The following is a 22,457-nucleotide window of genomic DNA, read 5'->3' as shown; positions in this document are numbered from 1 at the left end:
TTATCCTCAATATTTTCCCATTTATCTAATGTATATGATTACATGTTACTCCTTATGAAGAAAGCTAGCTACATTTATCAAATGTTCAGTTTCATCCAAAATCTCAACAATGTGTCAAATGTGGCTCTGTTCTGGTACATCTTGGTACACACATGCACATGGGCTCATTCAACAACAGTTAAATAGTAAACAGCAAGATTCAATTGTAGAGTATCTTCAACATCTTTATTCAGATAATAACACACATATACAACAACTGTAGTGTTTTATCAATTACATTGTCTTCTGAAACAGTTCAAAGTCCTTTAGTGTGGCTGATGCCACTTCAGTGCAGAAGGCCTCATCTGGCAGGGAGACTAGCTTGTCCAGAGAGATGTAGTTAGGCTTTGCAGGGTCGTACTGAGCCTTATCCAGGTATTGCAGGAACAGGTGTCTTTCTTTGATACGAAGGTACTTTGCATTCAGGACCTGTAGAGAGGACAGATAACCTGTCAGACAATAGGTGATAGCAAGTCGAACTGAATCTGTGACATGTCTAAAGACAATTCATTGGTAATGTACTATGTCCCATCAGCTCAACAAAACCAAATGTCTTTGGCTATGACCCAGCAGGGGTTACCCACCGTGACCCATAAGTGGTTCCTGATCCATCACTTGGTAAATACTACCCCACCCCATTTTTGGAGTTTTGTTAATAGTCCGGACGTTTCTCTAAACGTGAACATGCATCACTTGTAGGTATGGTTTTGGAAACATAAGGAACGTATCTTTCATATCAGTGAGAAATAATTTTCAAAAAAAACTAAGGTTAATTACTACACACCTTTATAAAGGTTAGTGTTCCCACACAGCCATATTTCCATGTTACAGCGCTTGTTTACAGAAGACAGAGTGGACTAGCTGTGCTAATTGGCTATCTGCGTCTCCAAACACCTGTGTGTAAATGGAAGACGGACGCCACAAACGTGTTGTCACTGAAAAATACTGTTGGATGCAACTGTGTTAAAACCGGTTAAAACAGTGTACAGTAAGTTACATTATTTTGATGTGATATGAAAGTAGAGGGCTTTATGTTTCTAGAACTGTACCGCAATTGAGAATCGATTCATGTTTAGATGGAGTATTTGGCTGTTTTGGCTTCCAGAGCCAATTCGCCTTTAAACAGAACATGAACTATAAGGAGTAAATTATTGGGCTAGGTAAACACTAACATATCCAGATAATGCATTATCTGCGAGTATCCACTATCCAAAGATGGATGATTCAGGACTGGTAGTTTATAGCTTACCTGTGGGAACTTTACAATCAGGTCATGGGGTATGTTCATGGTGTTGTGGATGTAGTCAAATATCTGGGTCAGTTTCCTCTTGTTAGCTGTAAGAACTTTGGGGATTACAGTGACAATGTGCTGGAGCTCATTTTCACGAAACCCCATCTCCAGTTTGCATATCTAGGATGAAAAAGATGGATTCTGAGAATTTAACCTATTTTTCTCTCCAAGAATTAAGACATATCACAGTTAAGGTTTGATAGTGTTTGTTTGTTTTCATACCTTAAGATTCTCCTTAACTGGCTCCAAACTCCCACACAAAAGTCTGGGAAGGCGAGCCACAACATCCCGTGTCTGAAAGATACGCATGTATGGGTAAAATAATATTTTGCATTATCTTACTGTATGTAATTTGGGGTGTGAATAATGTTCTATGACACATTTAGTGGGACATAACAAAGTGACCAATTGCTGTTGTCTTGGGTCAATCCTTACACGACTTTTTCATTGACTTGTTTACTGAATTCAGACCTGACCTTCTGAGCACTAAGGCCTAACTGCTGTTGGTAGAATCCAAGGCGGTTGTCCATCCTCTTCACACTGAAGTTCAACAGGTACGGAGCTCTGGACACCATGGAGGCCACAGACTCGGCGCTGAACTTCTTGGACCTAAGATAAGCCACCCTAATGTGAAAAAGAGAGATTATTATCTCATTTTAAGACTACATATTATTTGTATCACCTGTCATAGTCCTATAAGAACTGAAGCTGACAGACAAGAGATCAAACTTGTCTGCAGCTATAGGTATATCAGTTGGAAACACCAAGTGTACTCTCTGTCCCTAAGATAGTCAACCCTATGTGTTGCTGACTGTAGAAAACTCAACCTGCCAATACGAAAACCATCCCCTCAACTCTTGTACCTGGCCTGCAGGTTCTCCAGGCTCTCTGTGAGGATGAAGGGGTTGTGGCTGATCAGATGGCCCAGGCGAGAGTCCTCCACTCCCAGCTGCTTCAGGAAGACCAGCCGTGGGGTCACGTCTGTCTGGAAGTCTAGCCTCAGCAACATGGAGCCCACGTTCGGCCTCTGCTCCAGTTTCCATAGCTGAACACCTGAAGAGGGAACCGAAGGGTTAACACCAGAGTCACATTCATTAGTGCACATTGTATCAAAATGCTCTGCAGTGGAAATCGAAAACAAGTGTTTCTTTTTGGGCAAGTTCAGGTAATCCCTCCCCATTTCAGTCCATTTGCTTCAGTTTGGTGCCTAGTGAATATGATCCAGAGACATAGATATACATGACATATATTGCTCTGGTACACTAGACAATGGGGAAGTAATGGTTCATCAGATACAAACCCTAAATGGACCCAACCTACCTAGCTGTACAAGCTTGCTGAGTGTCTCTGACCCGTTGACATAGTCTTTGAGGGAGATGGAGACAGGAGGCAGGGCAGCTGGGATGTCCATACGAACTGCCTCCTCATGACTGATCTCCTCTAATGCAGAGTGGCCTGGGGCATCATCCAAATCTGGAGAGGACAAAAATATTAGGTAGAAATGACCACTGTGTTTGTGTGTGTGTGTGTGTGTACAGGGGTGGCATTAGTACCTAAAGCTGTCTGCCACTCCTTCAGATGCCTCCCTCCATCTCTGAGTTGATGAGAGAGAGGATTCTGATATGGCACCATATCAGTCCCAGGTAACTCATCAGTATTCCTGTGTTTCGGTTGGACCTTAGCATGAGATTCACAGTAACTCCGCACTCCTAGATTCCACCTCTGTCGCGTCTGACATGGGCTCTGACTTCTCTGGAGCACGGAGGGCAAGACTGGAACAATGAAATAATTCCGTAGGGCTGCAGGCCAATGCTGGGCATCTGTGGAATACTGAAGGGTGATGATACCCACACTCCTTGACCTCAGTAAACTGGTGCATCTCTGACAAAGCTGGATACAGGTTAAAGCCATGGAGAAATCTGTGATGAAAACACAGGACATTGTGACATGAGAAAGGGGTCTGTACATTGAACGTAACTGGAACACACCGTCTTGCAAGTTACAAGTTCTTCAGCCACTGCTATTCATTTTTATTATTTGAGCTTGAATGATGGAGATTGTTGTTGTTGAGTAGAGAAGCAACCAATAGATTATTAAAATGAATGAGGGGCTAGCCAGCAGATCCGACCCACTTGCTTACAGCTGCACTAGGGTCGGACAGCATTCCCTGTGTATATTAAGACACTGCGGAGCCGGCGTGAGATATGGCTCGGTAAACATACCTCAATCCAGGGATGAGAAATGAGTAGTAATCCGAATTATCCCAACTGTTACACAGAGAAGATTGAACGACTGCTAGTTAAAGTGGATCTGACAGCATTTTAGCAACATGGAATCTTATTAAAATCTGTTCATATAAACCCCCTGGAAGAATATGACACCTTTTTTTACATTTTCTGACAAGCGAGCACTTAGAAATGGTCATTCTCACGTTTTCATAAATTCATTGAATGTTTGGGAATTACCTATAGTAAGGCATTTGTGAAAATTCTAGAGCAATACAGAGTAGGAAAGCGGCTGTGCGTTTGGACAATTAATAGACACTGCAGTAAATGATGAAAAAATAAAAATAATGTATGCACTCACTAACTGTAAGTCGCTCTGGATAAGAGCGTCTGCTAAATGACTAAAATGTAATGTAAAATGTAAATAAACATCTGTCTTGTCCAGGACCAGAGTCTACGCAGACCGTTGTGCCATAGCCAATCAGAGCTACAGTAGGCCTACATGCAAATAAGCCATTTGCCACACGGGCCTGCCATCATTCACTTTGTCCTGGACTGTGTGTTTACAGGCAACAGCGCGACTTTAGATCATTAGAATGCATTCGCCAAAAGCTACAAAATATACCTGAATGGATTTCTGCAAATACACTACATGACCAAAAGTATGTGGACACCTGCTCGTCGAACATCTCATTCCAAAATCATGGGCATTAATATGGAGTTGGTCCCCCCTTTGCTGCTATAACAGCCTCCACTCTTCTGGGAAGGCTTTCCACTAGATGTTGGAACATTGCTGCTGAGACTTGCTTCCATTCAGCCACAAGCATTAGTGAGGTCGGGCACTGATTTTGGGCGATTAAGCCTGGCTCGCAGTCGGCGTTCCAATTCATCCCAAAGGTGTTAGATGGGGTTGAGGTCAGGGCTCTGTGCAAGCCAGTCAAGTTCTTCCACACCGATCTCGACAAACCATTTCTGCATGGACCTCGCTTTATGCATGGGGGCATTGTCATGCTGAAACAGGAAAGGGCCTTCCCCAAACTGTTGCCACAAAGTTGGGAGCACAGAATCATCTAGAATGTCATTGTATGCTGTAGCATTTAGATTTCCCTTCACTGGAACTAAGGGGACTAGCCTGAACCATGAAAAACAGCCCCAGACCATTATTCCTCCTCCACCAAACTTTACAGTTGGCACTATGCATTTGGGCAGGTAGCGTTCTCCTGGCATCCGCCAAACCCAGATTTGTCCATTGGACTGCCAGGTGGTGATTCATCACTACAGAGAACGCGTTTCCACTGCTCCAGAGTCCAATGGCAGCGAGCTTTACACCACTCCAGCTGACGCCTGGCATTGCGCATGGTGATTTTACGCTTGTGTGCGGCTGCTCGGCCATGGAAATCCATTTCATGAATCTCCCGGCGAACAGTTCTTGTGCTGACGTTGCTTCCAGATGCAGTTTGGAGCTCGATAGTGAGTGTTGCTATGCGCTTCAGCACCCGGCAGCCCCGTTCTGTGCGCTTGTGTGGCCTACCACTTCGCAGCTGAGCCGGTGTCGCTCCTAGACGTTTCCACTTCACAATAACAGCACTTACAGTTTACCGGGGTAGCTCTAGCAGGGCAGAAATTTTACCAACTGACTTGTTGGAAAGGTGGCATCCTATGACGGTGCCACAGTGAAAGTCACTGAGCTCTTCATTAAGGCCATTCTACTGCCAATGTTTGTCTATGGAGATTGCATGGCGGTGTGCTCGATTTTATACACCTGTCAGCAACGGGTGTGGCTGAAATAGCCTAATCCACTAATTTGAAGGCGTGTCCGCACACTTTTGTATATATAGTGTATTTAAATACCACCGGAGTCCTCTTACATTTGGGAACTTCACAGTCTTATTGATCAAACAACCATGAAAAGGTAGGCTCTCTCTCCCTCAGTTTCCTATGCATATCAACAACAAGATCAACAACTAATGCTAGCCATAGCGAGATAAGCTAAAATCTAATTAGGGAACATTAGATAAACCCTCTCAAACTTTAAGCTAGTTGGCCATTAAAAATGCACTGAAACGATGGGGAATAGCAGCCTGCTCCTCCTTTTGCAGCTTGCCTGCCAATGCATGCTTGTCCCAACCCACGTTTTGACAATTGAATGGGAACTTGCCTGCCCACCCATTTGATAGACGCCAAATACATTTGATTGACAACTAAGAAATATGCTAACTGTGGATAACAGTCGTTCAAGTTCAGCATAGTGATTCTTTTTCTTGCTAGCTAACCAAATGACACCTGCATCTCTAGCTGTAAACACCGGAAAATGATATGAGGGGAAAAAGTCAGTCACTCACACACTCCTCCAATGACATGACATCCTCCCAGCAGCTAGCTAGATAACGTTAGGCTCTGTGTTTTTAGCTTGCTAAATAAATAGCTAGCTACATAAATAGATACGCCAGCCCAGGGGTGTCAAAGTCAATCAGCGCACAAATTCATGGGCCAGACATAGCCTATTTGTTTTTACAAAAAAAACGTGCAACTGCGACCCAAACTGGCCATTGTTTTATTAGAAAAAATATGGCTCTTTATAGTGTCCACTTATGTACATAGGATGCTGTATATAGCATTAACATATTAAAACAAAAGGAGATAAATAATTTTTGTCCAGCCTTTGCTGCTATGCTTGCAGATGTGCATAATATGCTGTGACCCTAATCAAAAAGTATTTAATAAATACAAATAACAAAAACGTAGCTATCGGTTTGTTGTAACATTTAAACTTAAAACATGTTTTTCATTTTTTTTGCACTACATGGATCACCGGTGCAGTTGAATGCAGAATGGCATACTCAAAATGTATTGTAGTTGAGTAGCCAGCCTAGGATACTGATCAAATGTTGCTGTAATAGGCCTACATGTTTCTCCTTTGCATGGTGTTTTGTTGCAGGTTTAGTTTTTTGGTTATTCATTGTCAAGCTTTAAAAACCGAAGCCAGACTGCAACATTTTAGTAGCCTAGCTAGGAATGTGGCATGTGTCTGTACACTTTCCCTCCGCTGCAAACGGGACACACAAAAGCAGCGCAATATAAGTTGAATTCACCGATGCGAGCGCATCAGGCTGTAATTTCATAAACTAGATGAAACAGGTCCCCTGTAGCTCAGTTGGTAGAGCATGGCGCCCCGTTTCCCACGGGGGGCCAGTATGAAAATGTATGCACTCACTAACTGTAAGTCACTCTGGATAAGAGCGTCTGCTAAATGACTAAAATGTAATGACTCAACTGTCGACTCATTTATACTCACCTGTGTGTCCTAATCAGCCCACGGGCCTATTAGCCACGTTATGACTGACTTGTGATCATTGCCCTTGCTAGTTTGATTGTATTGACATTCCCAGCCTTAGTCACAGTCGTCTGTTTTTGTTCAAAATATTGAGTAATTTAAACTGAAACAGTGCATCTGGAATGGGTGGAAGCAGCCAACAATGTACCAGGCCAGCTGTGATTTACAACCTGATAGCAATATTTTTTGGGCCTACCAAGAAATGTATTGGTTAACTATATTCATCATGCATTGAACTGCATCCTATTTTTAAAACCTCTTATGAAGTTGGTTTTGAAGCATAAACTGGGAATTTCATATTTTTTACTGATATTATGATTGTTTGTTTCATGTCTATAGTTAAAACGCAGTCAGTTCCACTTTAAGTAAACTGCCATTTTAGTCCTCATTCTAGCTAGCAGTAGCAGCCATTATGGGATGGCATGTGGTGTTGAACAACAAAGGAGCTGATTGGCTGACACTGCCATTCCAAAATAGCTGCTGTGGTTTTTTTCTACCTAGTATGAGGATGAAAGGACAGTTTTCCGGAAAAACAAACAGTTGTTCAAACTTCTCGGTGTAACAGTTGGGATAATGGGACAATTCGAAATAAAACACATGTGTCATCCCTGATTGAGGTATGTTTTCTGAGCCATATCTCGGGCTGGTTCCGCAGTGTCTTAATATACACATGAATGTTGCCCGACCCTAGTGCAGCTGTAAGCAAGCAGGTCGGATCTTCTGGCTAAATGAGGTGCATTGAACCAGCAATGGCTGGCTGGCTAGCTAGCTAGCTTGCATAGAGCAATCATACGGGGTAGCCAGCAAGCGGATAGAAACAAAATGGTTTTTGCAAGTACAAAATGGATGACATCATGCAATAACTTAGAAAAATATGGGTCAAAACATGAACATGTCCTCTGAACAAGCGTAAAAACAAGTAGATAGCGCCAATGTCAATCTACTCACGTGTGCACTCTCACCGAAGGATTACGGAAGTGTCCCTATTTTAGCTGTACCAAAATAGGAAAAGAAGCAGGGGAATGAGCCAGCTCAAACTAAAACAACCTAATGAAGGACCGATTAAAAAAACTTATTTTGCCTTTCATCGGGAATTTCTGATGTTAAAAATAATAAAATATAAAACTCTTTCTGAAGAAAAATTGCATTGAATGAATTGGGAGTGCTGGTATTGGAATGTGTATTCCCACTACACCCCTGTATTTAGTTGAGTTGGTTGCGCCGTTGTCAGGTTTGCTCAGTCCTCTCTCTGCCCTTGTTGTTCCCAGTACTCAGCAATGTATTTACAGGCATCCTAACCTGTCCTGTCTGGAAGTGTTGATACAGATACTTTTTTTTTAAAGAAACTCCTTAGCCCTCGCCATGGCACCTGCTTTGGGGTCCCGGACATTAAGCAAGGATGATGTGAATTACATGTTACACTTTCGGATGATTAACGAGCAACAAGTGGAGGACATCAGTATCGACTTTTTCTACAAGCCTCACACTCTCACTCTCTTGACGTTCACAGTGGCTAGTTTGATGTACTTCGTATTTTCCAGGTAACCCAATGACAGTACAGAGTAGACGGCTCATTTGATCAGCAAGTAGACCTAGTGGTTGTGATAACTTGGCCTAGTAATCTAACCCAAGTGTAAACTCAATTGTATAATTGAACTACAGAAGTTTAGACATTTTAATGTTCCTTATTGTAATAAATACAAAAATCAAGCAAACTTTTTTAAATGTCACATTTTAGGTTGACTGTATCATAGTAAACCTCACTTTATCCTCTGAGAATGATGTACATATTGCATATCTCAGCCAATGCTTTTTGATATCAAACCCTGCTCTCTCTGCCAGGGAGGATGCAGATGCTGACAACAACCTTCGAGTGGGTCTCCTGTTGATTGTCTCCTTCTTCCTCGTCATCAGTGTCCTGGCCTTCCCCAATGGTACTCACTCAGTCACTGCCTTGTACTTGACAATAGCCCAGCCCAGCACCTGGTAAAAAGGGTGTCTGCATGGGGTGGGTGGGAGGAATGTTGTTCTAGTGTAGATCATTGGCCACTTAATAGATGTTCAGGTCTTAAAGATTCAAAACTAGTCTTCAGCATGGCCTCTTGCAGCATGACATGGTTTTGACTGTGCAAGTGAATGGGATACCCACTGTTTGCAGTATATGCTACGTTAACTTTGGAAGTGCAGTATATGAGGGTTTTGGTAGATCCACTCTGATAATGGTAGATAAGTGTGTAAATGCAGTATTTAATTTAACCACTTCAGGTCCATTCACCAGACCACATCCTGCGATTTGGCGCATGGTATTTGGTGAGTAGGCCTACTGCAAAGTACAACATGTCATCATCAGGGGAACTCCTCTATGGAACCATGTCCATGGAACTCTGATTGGTTCTTTCCTGTTGTTGTCAGGTCTGAGTGTTCTGTACTTCCTGTTCCTGGTCATCCTCATCTTCCTGAACTGGGCCCAGGTGAAGAGACTCATGTACTGGGTGGACCCCAACCTGCGCTACGCTACCCGTGAGGCTGATGTCATGGTGAGTCATTTTTATCTCAATATGCTACAGTATACAGTATGGGGCGGCAGGTAGCTTAGTGGTTAAGAGCGTTGTGCCAGTAACCAAAAGGTCGCTGGTTCTAATCCCGAGCCGACTAGGTGAAAAATCTGTCGATGTGCCCTTGAGCAAGGCACTTAACCCTAATTGCTCCTGTAAGTCTAAATGTGTAAAATGTAAAAATGTATTCACCTCATGCCAGACACCATTTCAGGTGTAGTTGCCCCTACCATGCTGATCTTGGGTCAGTTTTGAATTTTTCCAACTAATGATTAAGGTTATGGTTGGGGGAGGGGCAGCTGTTCCTAGATCTGTACTTTGGGGAAACTCAACCCTGGAGCTTGTATTCAAGATGATCCTTGACTCTCCCTCCACTCCTCCTAGCATTTATCCTATTACATCCATCCTTTAGGGCCATGCCATGTTTTTACAATGAAAAGGTAGGCTAAGTTCTGATGAAGCGATCAGGTTTTGAGTTTGGAAAGCTCTCCAATCCCCTCTGTGTGGTAATATAATCCAACGAAATTTGAGGGAGGCAGGGGTGCAACTTTGGTTTTAGAAGTGGGGGGGACATTATTATTATTATATATATATATATATATATATATATATATATATATATATATATATATATATATATATATATATATTTTTTTTATCCAGTCGGATAAACACTCCAAACAGCCTACCCGACCGCTCGGAGGCGTCTGCATGGTCCTAAAGCACACCGTTGCCTCGTTTTGTATCACATTCCAATGATAAAACTGTGGGGGGGACATGTCCCCAGTGAAAGTCGCGCCCCTGGCGGGAGGTAATAGAACCTTTCTGTAAGGTGGTGAACTTTAAGACATTGAGGACAGAGCTACCACTGAGCCTATAGGATTATTCAACACTGGGTTAAACGATTGGCATCAGCCTTCCCTGGATGCGGTTGCCATGTGTAAGTATCACAAATATTTTAGTTAAACTGGCATTGTTACATATTGACAATTTATAGGGTTACTGATCTCATCATGCAAAAGCTGTAAAATAAAGCCAATGAAATTCCTCTTACACCTAAAGCCTTGTGAACATTGATATTGCATGAAGAACACGTTTACATGTACACTAATTATTTGATATTAAACTGATTATGGCAGTAGGCTGAGTATGGCATTAGTAATTTAAAAATGTTACTCTGTTTATCTTCATTGGCGTAAAGTCATAATCGAAGTAAACATACGCCGATTGAAACACCTGGATTATTGAGCAATCTTTTGAAGTATTAGGACATGTAAATACGTTCATCTGAGTTTCAGCTGTGTATTTGATCTGCGCATGTGCTAGCACCCGCAGCGCGAGCCTCCCTCTTTTGCGCAAGTGAAGTGAGTTCGGACAAACTGAAAGTATGCATCTTAGAAATAGTTTTCACATACAAACTTTATATGTCCGAACTCAGAATCAAATAGGCGTCCCAAAAATAACATAGTCGCTGTGGTAGAAGCTTATATTGATTGGCGATTTTCTGCATTTATCAAGGTCCCATCAGGTAGCCTGATTTCAGATGTGTCCATGTAAACAGGATTAATAGGGAAATCGTTCTTCTTGCAAAGCATGTAAACGTTTTAATTGAACTATTATATAAATTAGAGTATTCACAATAAGCGTATTATTGTGTGCATGTAAACTTACCCATTGTCTCGTGAGGCCTTCCTCCCAAATCTCGTGACTCAACTATACGTGAGCGAAACCTGGGTGTCGGAGGCTAGCATCATCATGACTCACCATACTGCTGATCCACCACTGTCTTGTTATGTCTTATCTGCCTCTTTTGTGTCCATGTCTTACCTGTCCTTTCTCCCCCTGTAGGAATATGCAGTGAACTGCCACGTGATAACCTGGGATCGGATCCTGAGCCACTTTGACATCTTTGCATTTGGGCATTTCGCAGGCTGGGCCATGAAGGCCCTGCTCATCCGCAGCTATGGCCTCTGCTGGACCATCAGCATCACCTGGGAGCTCACTGAGGTAAATAAAGGCTGCATCCCAAATGGCACCCTATTCTCTATACAGTGCACTAATTTTGACCAGAACCATATGGACCCTCAAAAGTGGTGCACTATATAGGGAATAGGGTGCCTTTTTGGACACACAATGTGTCTTTGTGAAGTCCTGCTCAATTTCCAACAACAGATGTTCCGAATCATTCCATTGGATGTGCGCTCCGTCAAATGTCAGCTCCTCATTCACCTCTCTCTCTCTCTCTCGCTGTCTGTCTGTCTGTCTGTCTGTCTGTCTGTCTGTCTGTCTGTCTGTCTCTCTCGCTGTCTGTCTGTCTCTCTCGCTGTCTGTCTGTCTCTCTCGCTGTCTGTCTGTCTCACTCGCTGTCTGTCTGTCTGTCTCTCTGTCTGTCTGTCTGTCTCTCTCGCTGTCTGTCTCTCTCTCTGTCTGTCTGTCTGTCTGTCTGTCTGTCTGTCTGTCTGTCTGTCTGTCTGTCTGTCTGTCTCTGTCTGTCTGTCTCTCTCTCTCGCTGTCTCTCTCTCTCGCTGTCTATCTGTTTCTCTCTCTCGTTGTCTGTCTATCTGTCTCTCTCTCTCGCTGTCTGTCTGTCTCTCTCTCTCGCTGTCTGTCTGTCTCTGTCTGTCTCACTCGCTGTCTGTCTGTCTGTCTGTCTGTCTGTCTCTCTCGCTGTCTGTCTGTCTGTCTCTGTCTGTCTGTCTGTCTGTCTGTCTGTCTGTCTGTCTGTCTGTCTGTCTGTCTGTCTGTCTCTTTCTGTCTCTCCCTCCCTCAGCTGTTCTTCATGCACCTGCTGCCTAACTTTGCTGAGTGCTGGTGGGACCAGGTGATCCTGGACATCCTGCTGTGTAATGGAGGAGGCATCTGGCTGGGCATGACTGTGTGTCGCTTCCTGGAGATGCGCACCTACCAATGGGCCAGCATCAAGTGAGTTCTCCTCCTATTGGATTCCTCCCTTCTCCTGTAGTCTCATGACAGATGGCACAATACAGTTAACCAGTCCCAATTAAACTACATTATTCTACTGAATTTCTGCCTGCTCTAATTAAGTGCATGTGTGCTTTCTCATTTACACTGAGTGTACAAAACATAAGGAACACCTTAATATTGAGTTGCCCCCCCTTTTACCCTAAGAACAGCCTAAATTCGTCGGGGCATGGACTCTACAAGGTGTCAAGCATTCCACAGGGATGCTGGCCCATGTTGACTCCAATGCTTCCCACAGGTGTCAAGTTGGCTGGATGTCCTTTGGGTGGTGGACCATTCATGATACACACAGGAAACTGTTGAGCGTGAAAAACCCAGCAGCTTTGCAGTTCTTGAAACACTCAAACCGGTGTGCCTGGCATCTACTACCATAACCCGTTCAAAGGCACTTAAATATTTTGTCTTGCCCATTCACCCTCTGAATGGCACACATACACAATCCATATCTCAATTGTCTCAAGCCTTAAAAATCCTTCTTTAACCAGTTTCCTCCCCTTTATCTACACTGATTTGAAATGGATTTAACAAGTGACATCAATAAGGGATCATAGCTTTCACCTGGATTCACCTGGTCAGTCTATGTAATGGAAAGGCATGCTTTGTACACCCAGCGTATGAATGTAATTCTCTTTATGCCTGTATCTGTGTGTTTAACCTTGTTTGCCTAACTGTATCTGAACACTCATCGGTGTTACTTCCCAGTGTGTAAGTGTACCTTTCCCTGTATATCTGTATCTATGATGTGTCTTCAGAGACATCCATACGACCACAGGGAAGCTGAAGCGGGTTGTGCTCCAGTTCACCCCAGCCAGCTGGACCTACGTACGCTGGTTAGACCCCAAGTCCTCCTTCCAGAGGGTGGCTGGGATCTACCTCTTTATGATCCTCTGGCAGGTGACCTCTGACCTGGAAATGAAACATTAGTATTTAGTGTCAGGGTTAGAAGTCAGAATCCATTTATGTCATTACTCTGTGTATATTGACTTATAAGTCATTTGGGAAAACAAATGGAACAGTTGATATGTTTTCTATGATCTTGTCTTATTGACGGTGACCTACTACATACCTGAAGATTATGGGGTAGATTTTATGATATCTAAGCTGTGTGCAGTGATGATTTTAATATACATGTTGCTGGACTACTTTACTTCCTGTCTGTCCTCCTTTCCTCTAAACAGCTGACTGAGTTGAACACATTCTTCTTGAAGCACATCTTCGTGTTCCAGGCGTCTCACGCTCTCAGCTGGTGCCGGATCCTCCTCCTCGGAATCATCACAGCACCTACTGTACGGTAGGGAGCCCCTCCACCACGCCACTCCACACGTGTGTTCTACATTATAGAGGCACAAGGGAGTTATGACAGACATGTGCAGTCTCTTATCATATGGAATTGAGTTGAAATAAGTTTTGAATGATTACTGTAAACCTCCTTTCTTTTTATCGTAATGATTTGACAGTCGTTTTTGTGATGGCTGTAGATAAACTGTATCTAATGTTCGTCTTCCTGTTCTTTCAGACAGTATTATGCGTATCTGACAGACACACAGTGCAAAAGAGTGGGAACACAATGTTGGATGTTTGGGTGAGTCTCGTCTGGATCCTCTAGTGGACATTTCTAATGTTGCGACCACGTCATTGACAAACGTCTCAGAAGTGCTGTGGATGGGAAATTGGCTCACGTACAGTTTTATTCAAAATATTGTAAAGATGCTGTCCTCATCGCAGTCCTAAGCTTGTGATTGCCCTGACTAGGCTCTGGTAACCATGGTGACCAGACTTGCTCTCTCACTATTAAATAGAAAACAATGAGGCCCTTATATGCCCCTGGCTTCACCCCTTCAATATTAGAAACTCTAAGTACCCTCTGCAGTCTGGTGACTAGAATTAAAGAGGAAATGTATTTGTTTTCTGTGACTGTGTGTGCATTTTAACATAGTGCCATTAACAAAAAAAACATATATTTTGCTATAGATAATGCTTGTTGTAAAATGCAATTATTGTTAGAGGTGAATGTTTGGTGGTGAGTGTCCGTTAACAATGGTCCTTATCTAACTCACAGGGCCATAGCCTTCCTGGAGGCCCTAGTGTGCATCAAGTTTGGTCAGGATGTGTTCTCCAAAACACAAGCCCGGTCGGTGTTCCAGTGGCTTCTGTGTGTGGTAAGAGCCGTGTGTGTCTCTCTCTGTGTGTCTCTTTCTGTGTGTGTGTGTCTCTCTCTCTCTCTCGCGATAATAAACAATAAAAAATTAACAGTAAACATTACACTCACAAAAGTTCCAAAAGAATAAATACATTTCAAGTGTCATATTATGTCTATATACAGTGTTGTAATGATGTGCAAATAGTTCAAGTACAAAAGGGAAAATAAATCAACATAAATATAGGTTGTATTTACAATGGTGTTTGTTCTTCACTGGTTGCACTTGTCTTGTGACAACAGGTCACCAATCTTTCTGCTGTGATTGCACACTGTGGTATTTCACCCAATAGAAATGGGAGTTTATCCAAATTGGATTTGTTTTCTAATTCTTTGTGGGTCTGTGTAATCTGAGGGAAATATGTGTCTCTAATAGGGTCATACATTTGGCAGGAAGTTAGGAAGTGCAAGGCTATGCTCACTGAGTCTGTACAAAGTCATAGATTTCCTTGATTTTGGGTCAGTCACAGTAGTCAGGTATTCTGCCACTGTGTACTGTCTGTTTAGGGCCAATGAGCATTCTAGTTTGCTCAGTTTTTTTGTTAATTCTTTACAATGTGTCAAGTAATTCTCTTTTTGTTTTCTCATGATTTGGTTAGGTCTAATTGTGTTGCTGTCCTGGGGCTCTGTGGGGTCTGTTTGTGAACAGAGCACCAGGACCAGCTTGCTTAGGGGGCTCTTCTCCAGGTTAATTTCTCTGTAGGTGATGGCTTTGTTATGGAAGTTTGGGAATCGCTTCCTTTTAGGTGGTTGTAGAATTTAACGGCTCTTTTCTGGATTTTGATAATTAGCGGGTATCTACCTACAGTTGAAGTCGGAAGTTTACATACACCTTAGCCAAATACATTTCAACTCAGTTTTTTTTACAATTCCTGACATTTAATCCTAGTAAAAATGCCCTGTCTTAGGTCAGTTAGGATCAACACTTTATTTTAAGAATGTGAAATGTCAGAATAATAGTAGAGAGAATGATCTATTTCAGCTTTTATTTATTTAATCACATTCCCAGTGGGTCAGAAGTTTACTCAATTAGTATTTGGTAGCATTGCCTTTAAATTGTTTAACTTGGGTCAAACGTTTCGGGTAGCCTTCCACTAGGTTCCCACAATAAGTTGGATGAATTTTGGCCCATTCCTCCTGACAGAGCTGGTGTAACTGAGTCAGGTTTGTAGGCCTCCTTGCTCGCACACGCTTTTTCAGTTCTGCCCACAGATTTTCTACAGGATTGAGGTCAGGGCTTTGTGATGGCCACTCCAATACCTTGACTTTGTTGTCCTTAAGCCATTTTGCCACAACTTTGGAAGTATGCTTGGGGTCATTGTCCATTTGGAAGACCCATTTGCAACCAAGCATTAACTTCCTGACTGATGTTGCTTCAATATATCCACATAATTGTCCTTCCTCATGATGCCATCTATTTTGTGAAGTGCAGCAGTCCCTCCTGCAGCAAAGCACCCCCACAGCATAATGCTGCCACCCCCGTGCTTCACGGTTGGGATGGTGTTCTTCGGCTTGCAAGCGACCCCGTTTTTCCTCCAAACATAACGATGGTCATTATGGCCAAACAGTTCTATTTTTGTTTCATCAGACCAGAGGACATTTCCAAAAAGTACGATCTTTGTCCCCATGTGCAGTTGCAAACCGTAGTCTGGCTTTTTAATGGAGGTTCTGGAGCAGTGGCTTCTTCCTTGCTGAGCGGCCTTTCAGGTTATGTCGATATAGGACTCGTTTTACTGTGGATATAGATACTTTTGTAAATGTTTCCTCCAGCATCTTCACAAGGTCCTTTGCTGTTGGTCTGGGATTGATTTGCACTTTTTGCACCAAAGTACGTTCATCTCTAGGAGACAGAACGCGTCTCCTTCCTGAGCGGTATGATGGCTGCGTGGTCCCATGGTGTTTATACTTGCTTACTATTGTTCGTACAGATGAACGTGGTACCTTCAGGCATTTGGAAATTGCTCCCAAGGATGAACCAGACTTGTGGGGTCTACATTTTTTTTCTGAGATCTTGGCTGATTTCTTTTGATTTTCCCATGATGTCAAGCAAAGAGGCACTACGTTTGAAGGTAGGCCTTGAAATACATCCATAGGTACACCTCCAATTGACTCAAATTATGTCAATTAGCCTATCAGAAGCCATGACATCATTTTCTGGAATTTTCCAAGCTGTTTAAAGGCACCATCAACTTAGTGTATGTAAACTTCTGACCCACTGGAATTGTTTGTTAACAATACATTTGTGGAGTGGTTGAAAAACGAGTTTTAATGACTCCAACCTAAGTGTATATAAACTTCCGACTTCAACTGTATGCACGCACAACTTTTCCGTTATTTATTTTGTAGAATTTTTTGAAACAAGTAATTTTTTTCATTTCACTTCACCAATTTGGACTATTTTGTGTATGTCGCTTATATGAAATCCAAATAAAAATCCATTTAAATTACAGGTTGTAATGCAACAAAATAGGAAAAACGCCAAGAGGGATGAATACTTTTGCAAGGCACTGAAAGGGCCAAAAAGATTGGAGAAGTGGTTTATCCATACATCTCCGTTTTGGATAGATAACTCTTCATTGTCATTGTTGTTAATTTTCTTAGGTTGTCTGCTTGAAATGTTTAGATTTGGTAGGGAAGCTGAGAGGTCAAATGTACTGTTTAGGTTTTCTACTGCCAGGTTTACACCTTCACTATTACAGTGAAACATTTTGTCTCGGAAATTGTCTAGAAGGGATTGATTTTGTTGTTGCCTAATAGTTTTTTGGTAGATTTCCACACTATTTTCTTTCCTGCTATAGCATTTCTTAATATTATTCCGTTCCTTTGGCTTTGATGCCTCATGAATGAGCATAGCTCTGTTCAAGTAGAGTGTGATTTTGCTGTGATCTTATAGGGGTGTCAGTGGACTGACTGATCACTCTAAGAGACTGGGTTGAGGTCATTAATAAAGTAGTCTACAGTACTTATTCGGGTGGTCCTCTGTAGCTCAGCTGGTAGAGCACGGCGCTTGTAACGCCAGGGTAGTGGGTTCGATCCCCGGGATCACCCATACACAAAAAAAATTATGCACGCATGACTGTAAGTCGCTTTGGATAAAAGCGTCTGCTAAATGGCATATTATTATATTATTATACTACTGCCAAGACATGAGCTATATGTGTACCTACCGTAGGAATCCCCTCGAGGCCTACCATTGACTATGTACATACCCAGCATCCGACAGCGCTGCAGGAGTTGTGACCCGTTTTTGTTGGTTATGTTGTCGTAGTTGTGTCTAGGAGGGCATACAGTGAGGGGGGAAAAGTATTTGATCCCCTGCTGATTTTGTACGTTTGCCCACTAACAAAGAAATGATCAGTCTATAATTTTAATGGTAGGTTTATTTGAACAGTGAGAGACAGAATAACAACAAAAAAATCCAGAAAAACGCATGTCAAAAATGTTATAAATTGATTTGCATTTTAATGAGGGAAATAAGTATTTGACCCCCTCTCAATCAGAAAGATTTCTGGCTCCCAGGTGTCTTTTATACAGGTAACGAGCTGAGATTAGGAGCACACTCTTAAAGGGAGTGCTCTTAATCTCAGCTTGTTACCTGTATAAAAGACACCTGTCCACAGAAGCAATCAATCAATCAGATTCCAAACTCTCCACCATGGCCAAGACCAAAGAGCTCTCCAAGGATGTCAGGGACAAGATTGTAGACCTACACAAGGCTGGAATGGGCTACAAGACCATCGCCAAGCAGCTTGGTGAGAAGGTGACAACAGTTGGTGCGATTATTCGGAAATGGAAGAAACACAAAATAACTGTCAATCTTCCTCGGCCTGGGGCTCCCTCGGCCTGAGGAATCAGCCCAGAACTACACGGGAGGATCTTGTCAATGATCTCAAGGCAGCTGGGACTATAATCACCAAGAAAACAATTGGTAACACACTACGCCGTGAAGGACTGAAATCCTGCAGCGCCCGCAAGGTCCCCCTGCTCAAGAAAGCACATATACAGGCCCGTCTGAAGTTTGCCAATGAACATCTGAATGATTCAGAGGAGAACTGGTTAAAGTTAAAGTGTTGTGGTCAGATGAGACCAAAATCGAGCTCTTTGGCATCAACTCAACTCGCCGTGTTTGGAGGAGGAGGAATGCTGCCTATGACCCCCAAGAACACCATCCCCACTGTCAAACATGGAGGTGGAAACATTATGCTTTGGGGGTGTTTTTCTGCTAAGGGGACAGGACAACTTCACCGCATCAAAGGGATGATGGACGGGGCCATGTACCATCAAATCTTGGGTGAGAACCTCCTTCCCTCAGCCAGGGCATTGAAAATGGGTCGTGGATGGGTATTCCAGCATGACAATGACCCAAAACACACGGCCAAGGCAACAAAGGAGTGGCTCAAGAAGAAGCACATTAAGGTCCTGGAGTGGCCTAGCCAGTCTCCAGTCCTTAATCCCATAGAAAATCTGTGGAGGGAGCTGAAGGTTCGAGTTGCCAAAGGTCAGCCTCGAAACCTTAATGACTTGGAGAATATCTGCAAAGAGGAGTGGAACAAAATCCCTCCTGATATGTGTGCAAACCTGGTGGCCAACTACAAGAAACGTCTGACCTCTGTGATTGCCAACAAGGGTTTTGCCACCAAGTACTAAGTCATGTTTTGCAGAGGGGTCAAATACTTATTTCCCTCATTAAAATGCAAATCAATTTATAACATTTTTGACATGCGTTTTTCTGGATTTTTTTGTTGTTATTCTGTCTCTCACTGTTCAAATAAACCTACCATTAAAATTATAGACTGATCATGTCTTTGTCAGTGGGCAAACGTACAAAATCAGCAGGGGATCAAATACTTTTTTCCCTCACTGTATGGGGGAGGGAATGCTGTCACCTCCAGGTAGGTGTTTGTCCCGCTGAGGGTGTCAGGTTCTTGTCCAGTTCTGGTATTTAGGTCGCCACAGACTAGTACATGTCCCTGGGCCTGGAAAAGGTTGATCTCCCCCTCTAGAATGGAGAAGCTGTCATCGTTAAAGTATGGGGATTCTATTGGGGGAATATAGGTAGCACACAAGGACATTTTTCTCTGTTAAGATAATTTCCTTATTAATTTCTAGCCAGATGTAAAATGTTCCTTTTTTGACTAATTTAATAGAATGGGTTAGGTCTGCTCTATAACAAATTAGCCTACCCCCTGAGTCTCTTCCCTGTTTCACACCTGGTAGTTTGGTTGATGGGACTACCAACTCTCTGTAACATAGAGGGCAACCAGTGGGTCCGTCTCCTTTATACCATGTTTCTTGTAGAATGACAATGTCTGTATTTCAAATTTCTTTGATGAATTCTGGGTTCCTGCTCTTTAGGCCAAAGGCAGATGACCTCAGACCTTGTATATTCCAGGATGAGATAGTAAAAGCTTTGTGTTCCATAGTGTCTAGTGTTGTTTTTGTGTGGTTTAGACCCGGACCATAACAGTAGGTGTGAGCAGAGCATGTTGAGCACGGCCTGTGCATATGTTCTGTCTCTGTCTCTGTCTCTCTCTCTCTCTCTCTCTCTTTGTGTGTGTCTCTCTCTCTCTCTGTGTGTCTCTCTCTCTCTTTGTGAGTGTGTGTCTCTCTTTCTCTGTGTTTGTGTGTGTCTCTCTCTCTCTCTCTCTCTCTCTCTGTGTGTGTGTCTCTCTCTCTTTGTGTGTGTGTCTCTCTGTGTGTGTGTGTGTGTGTGTGTGTCTCTCTCTCTTTGTGTGTGTGTCTCTCTGTGTGTGTGTGTGTGTGTCTCTCTCTCTGTGTTTGTGTGTGTGTGTCTGTGTGTGTGTGTGTCTCTCTCTCTCTGTGTCTCTCTTTGTGTGTGTGTCTCTGTGTGTGTGTGTCTCTCTGTGTTTGTGTGTCTCTCTCTCTCTCTCTCTGTGTGTGTGTGTGTGTGTCTTTCTCTCTCTGTGTGTCTCTCTCTCTCTCTCTCTCTTTGTGTGTGTGTCTGTGTATCTCTCTCTCTTTGAGTGTGTGTGTGTGTGTGTGTGTGTGTGTGTGTGTGTGTGTGTGTGTGTGTGTCTCTCTCTCTCTGTGTGTGTGTCTCTCTCTGTGTGTCTCTCTCTCTCTCTCTGTGTCTCTCTATTTGTGTGTGTGTCTCTCTCTGTGTGTGTGTGTCTCTCTGTGTGTTTGTTTGTGTCTCTCTCTCTATGTGTTTGTGTCTCTCTCGCTGTGTGTGTCTCTCTCTTTCTGTGTGTCTCGCTCTCTGTTTGTGTGTGTGTGCGTATGCGAACATGTGTTTACCTTAAACAATTCTCCCTGCTCCAATTCTTGTACCTCAAGTGTCCATAACAATGACGTGTTATTTAGGCTGTGTAATACCATTGGGATGCTCTGACATATGACTGCTATGTGGGAGGTGAGTGCTCTCCATTGTGGTGTCAGTGCTCTCTACATCTCTACGTCTCTCTCTCTATAGGCCTTCATTACACTTCTCTGTCTGTATGGGATGGTGCGGTATGAGCAGAAGTATGAGCCTGAGTTAAAGGTAAGCCCATAGTCAACTGTTGCACAGAAAGACTACATTCGCCATAAGTCTTTGTCCAGTTTGGTCTATTTAGTTGTTATTTTTGTCTCCGACTGAGTATCAAGAACCCTCTTTTCTAGAGCGTCTCTGAGCATGAGGATGGTAACCTAATAGACTTGTGTGGTTACTTCCCTGATGATATCACAGGTAAGCATCAGAGTCAAGTGGAATGTATTTTTATACATAAAGCATTGTATTTGCTGATGTTCATCAAGGAGCATATTTCCTGTTTGTCCTATTGTAGGTGAGAGAGACTCTCGGAATAACTCAGCCAGCCAATCTAAACGAAGGAGAGGCTCTGGGAGAACCAAAGCTGTCAATGGACACAATGATTAAAAGAAATGAGAGCCAATGAAGGGACTACATCCCTACTGCACACACCAACTCTGTGGGGAGATGGAAGGAGGATAATTTGGGAGAGAAGGTTCAAGAGGTGGGGATATTACATTGGTTGAATAGGTGGTTGAAGAACAGTGAGAAAGTAAATGAAGCATAAACTGAATGGAAAAGGCTGAGCCGAGAGCTTTACTACATTTACGTTTAAAACATTTAGCAGACGCTCTTATGCAGAGCGACTTACTACACTTTGGTGACCACTCCCACTTTACTGTGTGTGTGAGATCAAGAACTGTTCAACAAAAGTTGAATTTACCTTTTGATGAAGCTTTTGAGTTTACAATTTTCACAGGATTTACTGTACACCAAGGGGTACCGAATGCATTTTTAATGTTCCCCCTCTCTTTTTGTATTGTTCAAATGATGACCATAAGTATTATGGGATTAATTTTATTTAACTTACAATGAAAACGTAAATAATATGAAGGTAAAGCCTGAATTGTTGAGATGCCCAGTTTGCAACTTCAGTATTCAAAGTTTGATTCAGAATTTGAGTCAATTATTTTTTAACTCAGTAAGTTAAAGATAATTTATATTTATTTCTACAAATCCTCATATAAAAAAAATGTGAACTCTGACTTTCAATATACATGTATAACTTTAACTGACTAGTATTTCAATGGAGTTGATCTCAACCCTGTTTGGACAGTATTTTTAAGATAATTCCAGGCCTTAAATGTTCAAAATGTCATGATGACCTACTTTGTTCAGGTGAGTGTGTGAAATGTAATTTGATTAACCTTTGATTTTATACAAGCATTAAGAGTGCATTTGTTTTGTATGAATGATGGGAACCGCACACTGTTGCAAGATAATGTATATGAATATAGCTTTCTAATAAATATTTAAAACATGACGAAGATGTTTTGCTGTTTTGTTGTCCTTTGTTATTACCAA

The 22,457-nt window shown here is 42.5% G+C and overlaps 2 protein-coding genes across 2 annotated transcripts; one reads left to right on the top strand and one right to left on the bottom strand.

The window, feature by feature from the left end:
• Window positions 1-203: 203 nt before the first annotated feature.
• Window positions 204-7,868, bottom strand: mterf3 (mitochondrial transcription termination factor 3). The gene is made up of 8 exons (XM_084166058.1): window positions 7,838-7,868; window positions 2,884-3,249; window positions 2,651-2,803; window positions 2,194-2,383; window positions 1,807-1,954; window positions 1,553-1,624; window positions 1,289-1,450; window positions 204-468 (listed from the first exon to the last, which is right to left on the bottom strand). Exons 2-8 carry the CDS (start codon window positions 3,239-3,241, stop codon window positions 274-276), a joined length of 1,278 nt encoding a protein of 425 aa, XP_084022184.1. The 5' UTR covers window positions 3,242-3,249; window positions 7,838-7,868; the 3' UTR covers window positions 204-273.
• A 288-nt stretch (window positions 7,869-8,156) lies between these two features.
• On the top strand, window positions 8,157-22,416 carry LOC311131919 (phosphatidylserine synthase 1-like). Its single transcript, XM_084165027.1, has 13 exons — window positions 8,157-8,430; window positions 8,732-8,823; window positions 9,155-9,199; window positions 9,302-9,426; window positions 11,293-11,451; window positions 12,215-12,366; window positions 13,179-13,320; window positions 13,605-13,717; window positions 13,943-14,008; window positions 14,486-14,585; window positions 21,057-21,125; window positions 21,245-21,311; window positions 21,409-22,416. Exons 1-13 carry the CDS (start codon window positions 8,252-8,254, stop codon window positions 21,498-21,500), a joined length of 1,401 nt encoding a protein of 466 aa, XP_084021153.1. The 5' UTR covers window positions 8,157-8,251; the 3' UTR covers window positions 21,501-22,416.
• Window positions 22,417-22,457: the final 41 nt, after the last annotated feature.

This window comes from Coregonus lavaretus (assembly GCF_964263955.1).
Source record: "Coregonus lavaretus genome assembly, chromosome: 7".
Taxonomy (NCBI): Eukaryota; Metazoa; Chordata; class Actinopteri; order Salmoniformes; family Salmonidae; genus Coregonus; species Coregonus lavaretus.
Note: the sequence above shows the minus strand (reverse complement) of the source record. Positions and strands in the feature narration are given on the sequence as shown.

Coding starts and splice junctions, on each gene's coding strand:
- mterf3 (XM_084166058.1), bottom strand. CDS start 3,241: ATGGCTTTAACCTGTATCCAGCTTTGTCAGAGATGCACCAGTTTACTG. Junction 2,384..2,650: donor CAGCAAGCTTGTACAGCTAG/GTAGGTTGGGTC, acceptor TTCCCTCTTCAG/GTGTTCAGCTATGGAAACTG. Junction 1,625..1,806: donor TAGGCCTTAGTGCTCAGAAG/GTCAGGTCTGAA, acceptor CGTATCTTTCAG/ACACGGGATGTTGTGGCTCG.
- LOC311131919 (XM_084165027.1), top strand. CDS start 8,252: ATGGCACCTGCTTTGGGGTCCCGGACATTAAGCAAGGATGATGTGAAT. Junction 8,431..8,731: donor ATGTACTTCGTATTTTCCAG/GTAACCCAATGA, acceptor TCTCTCTGCCAG/GGAGGATGCAGATGCTGACA. Junction 21,312..21,408: donor CTTCCCTGATGATATCACAG/GTAAGCATCAGA, acceptor GTCCTATTGTAG/GTGAGAGAGACTCTCGGAAT.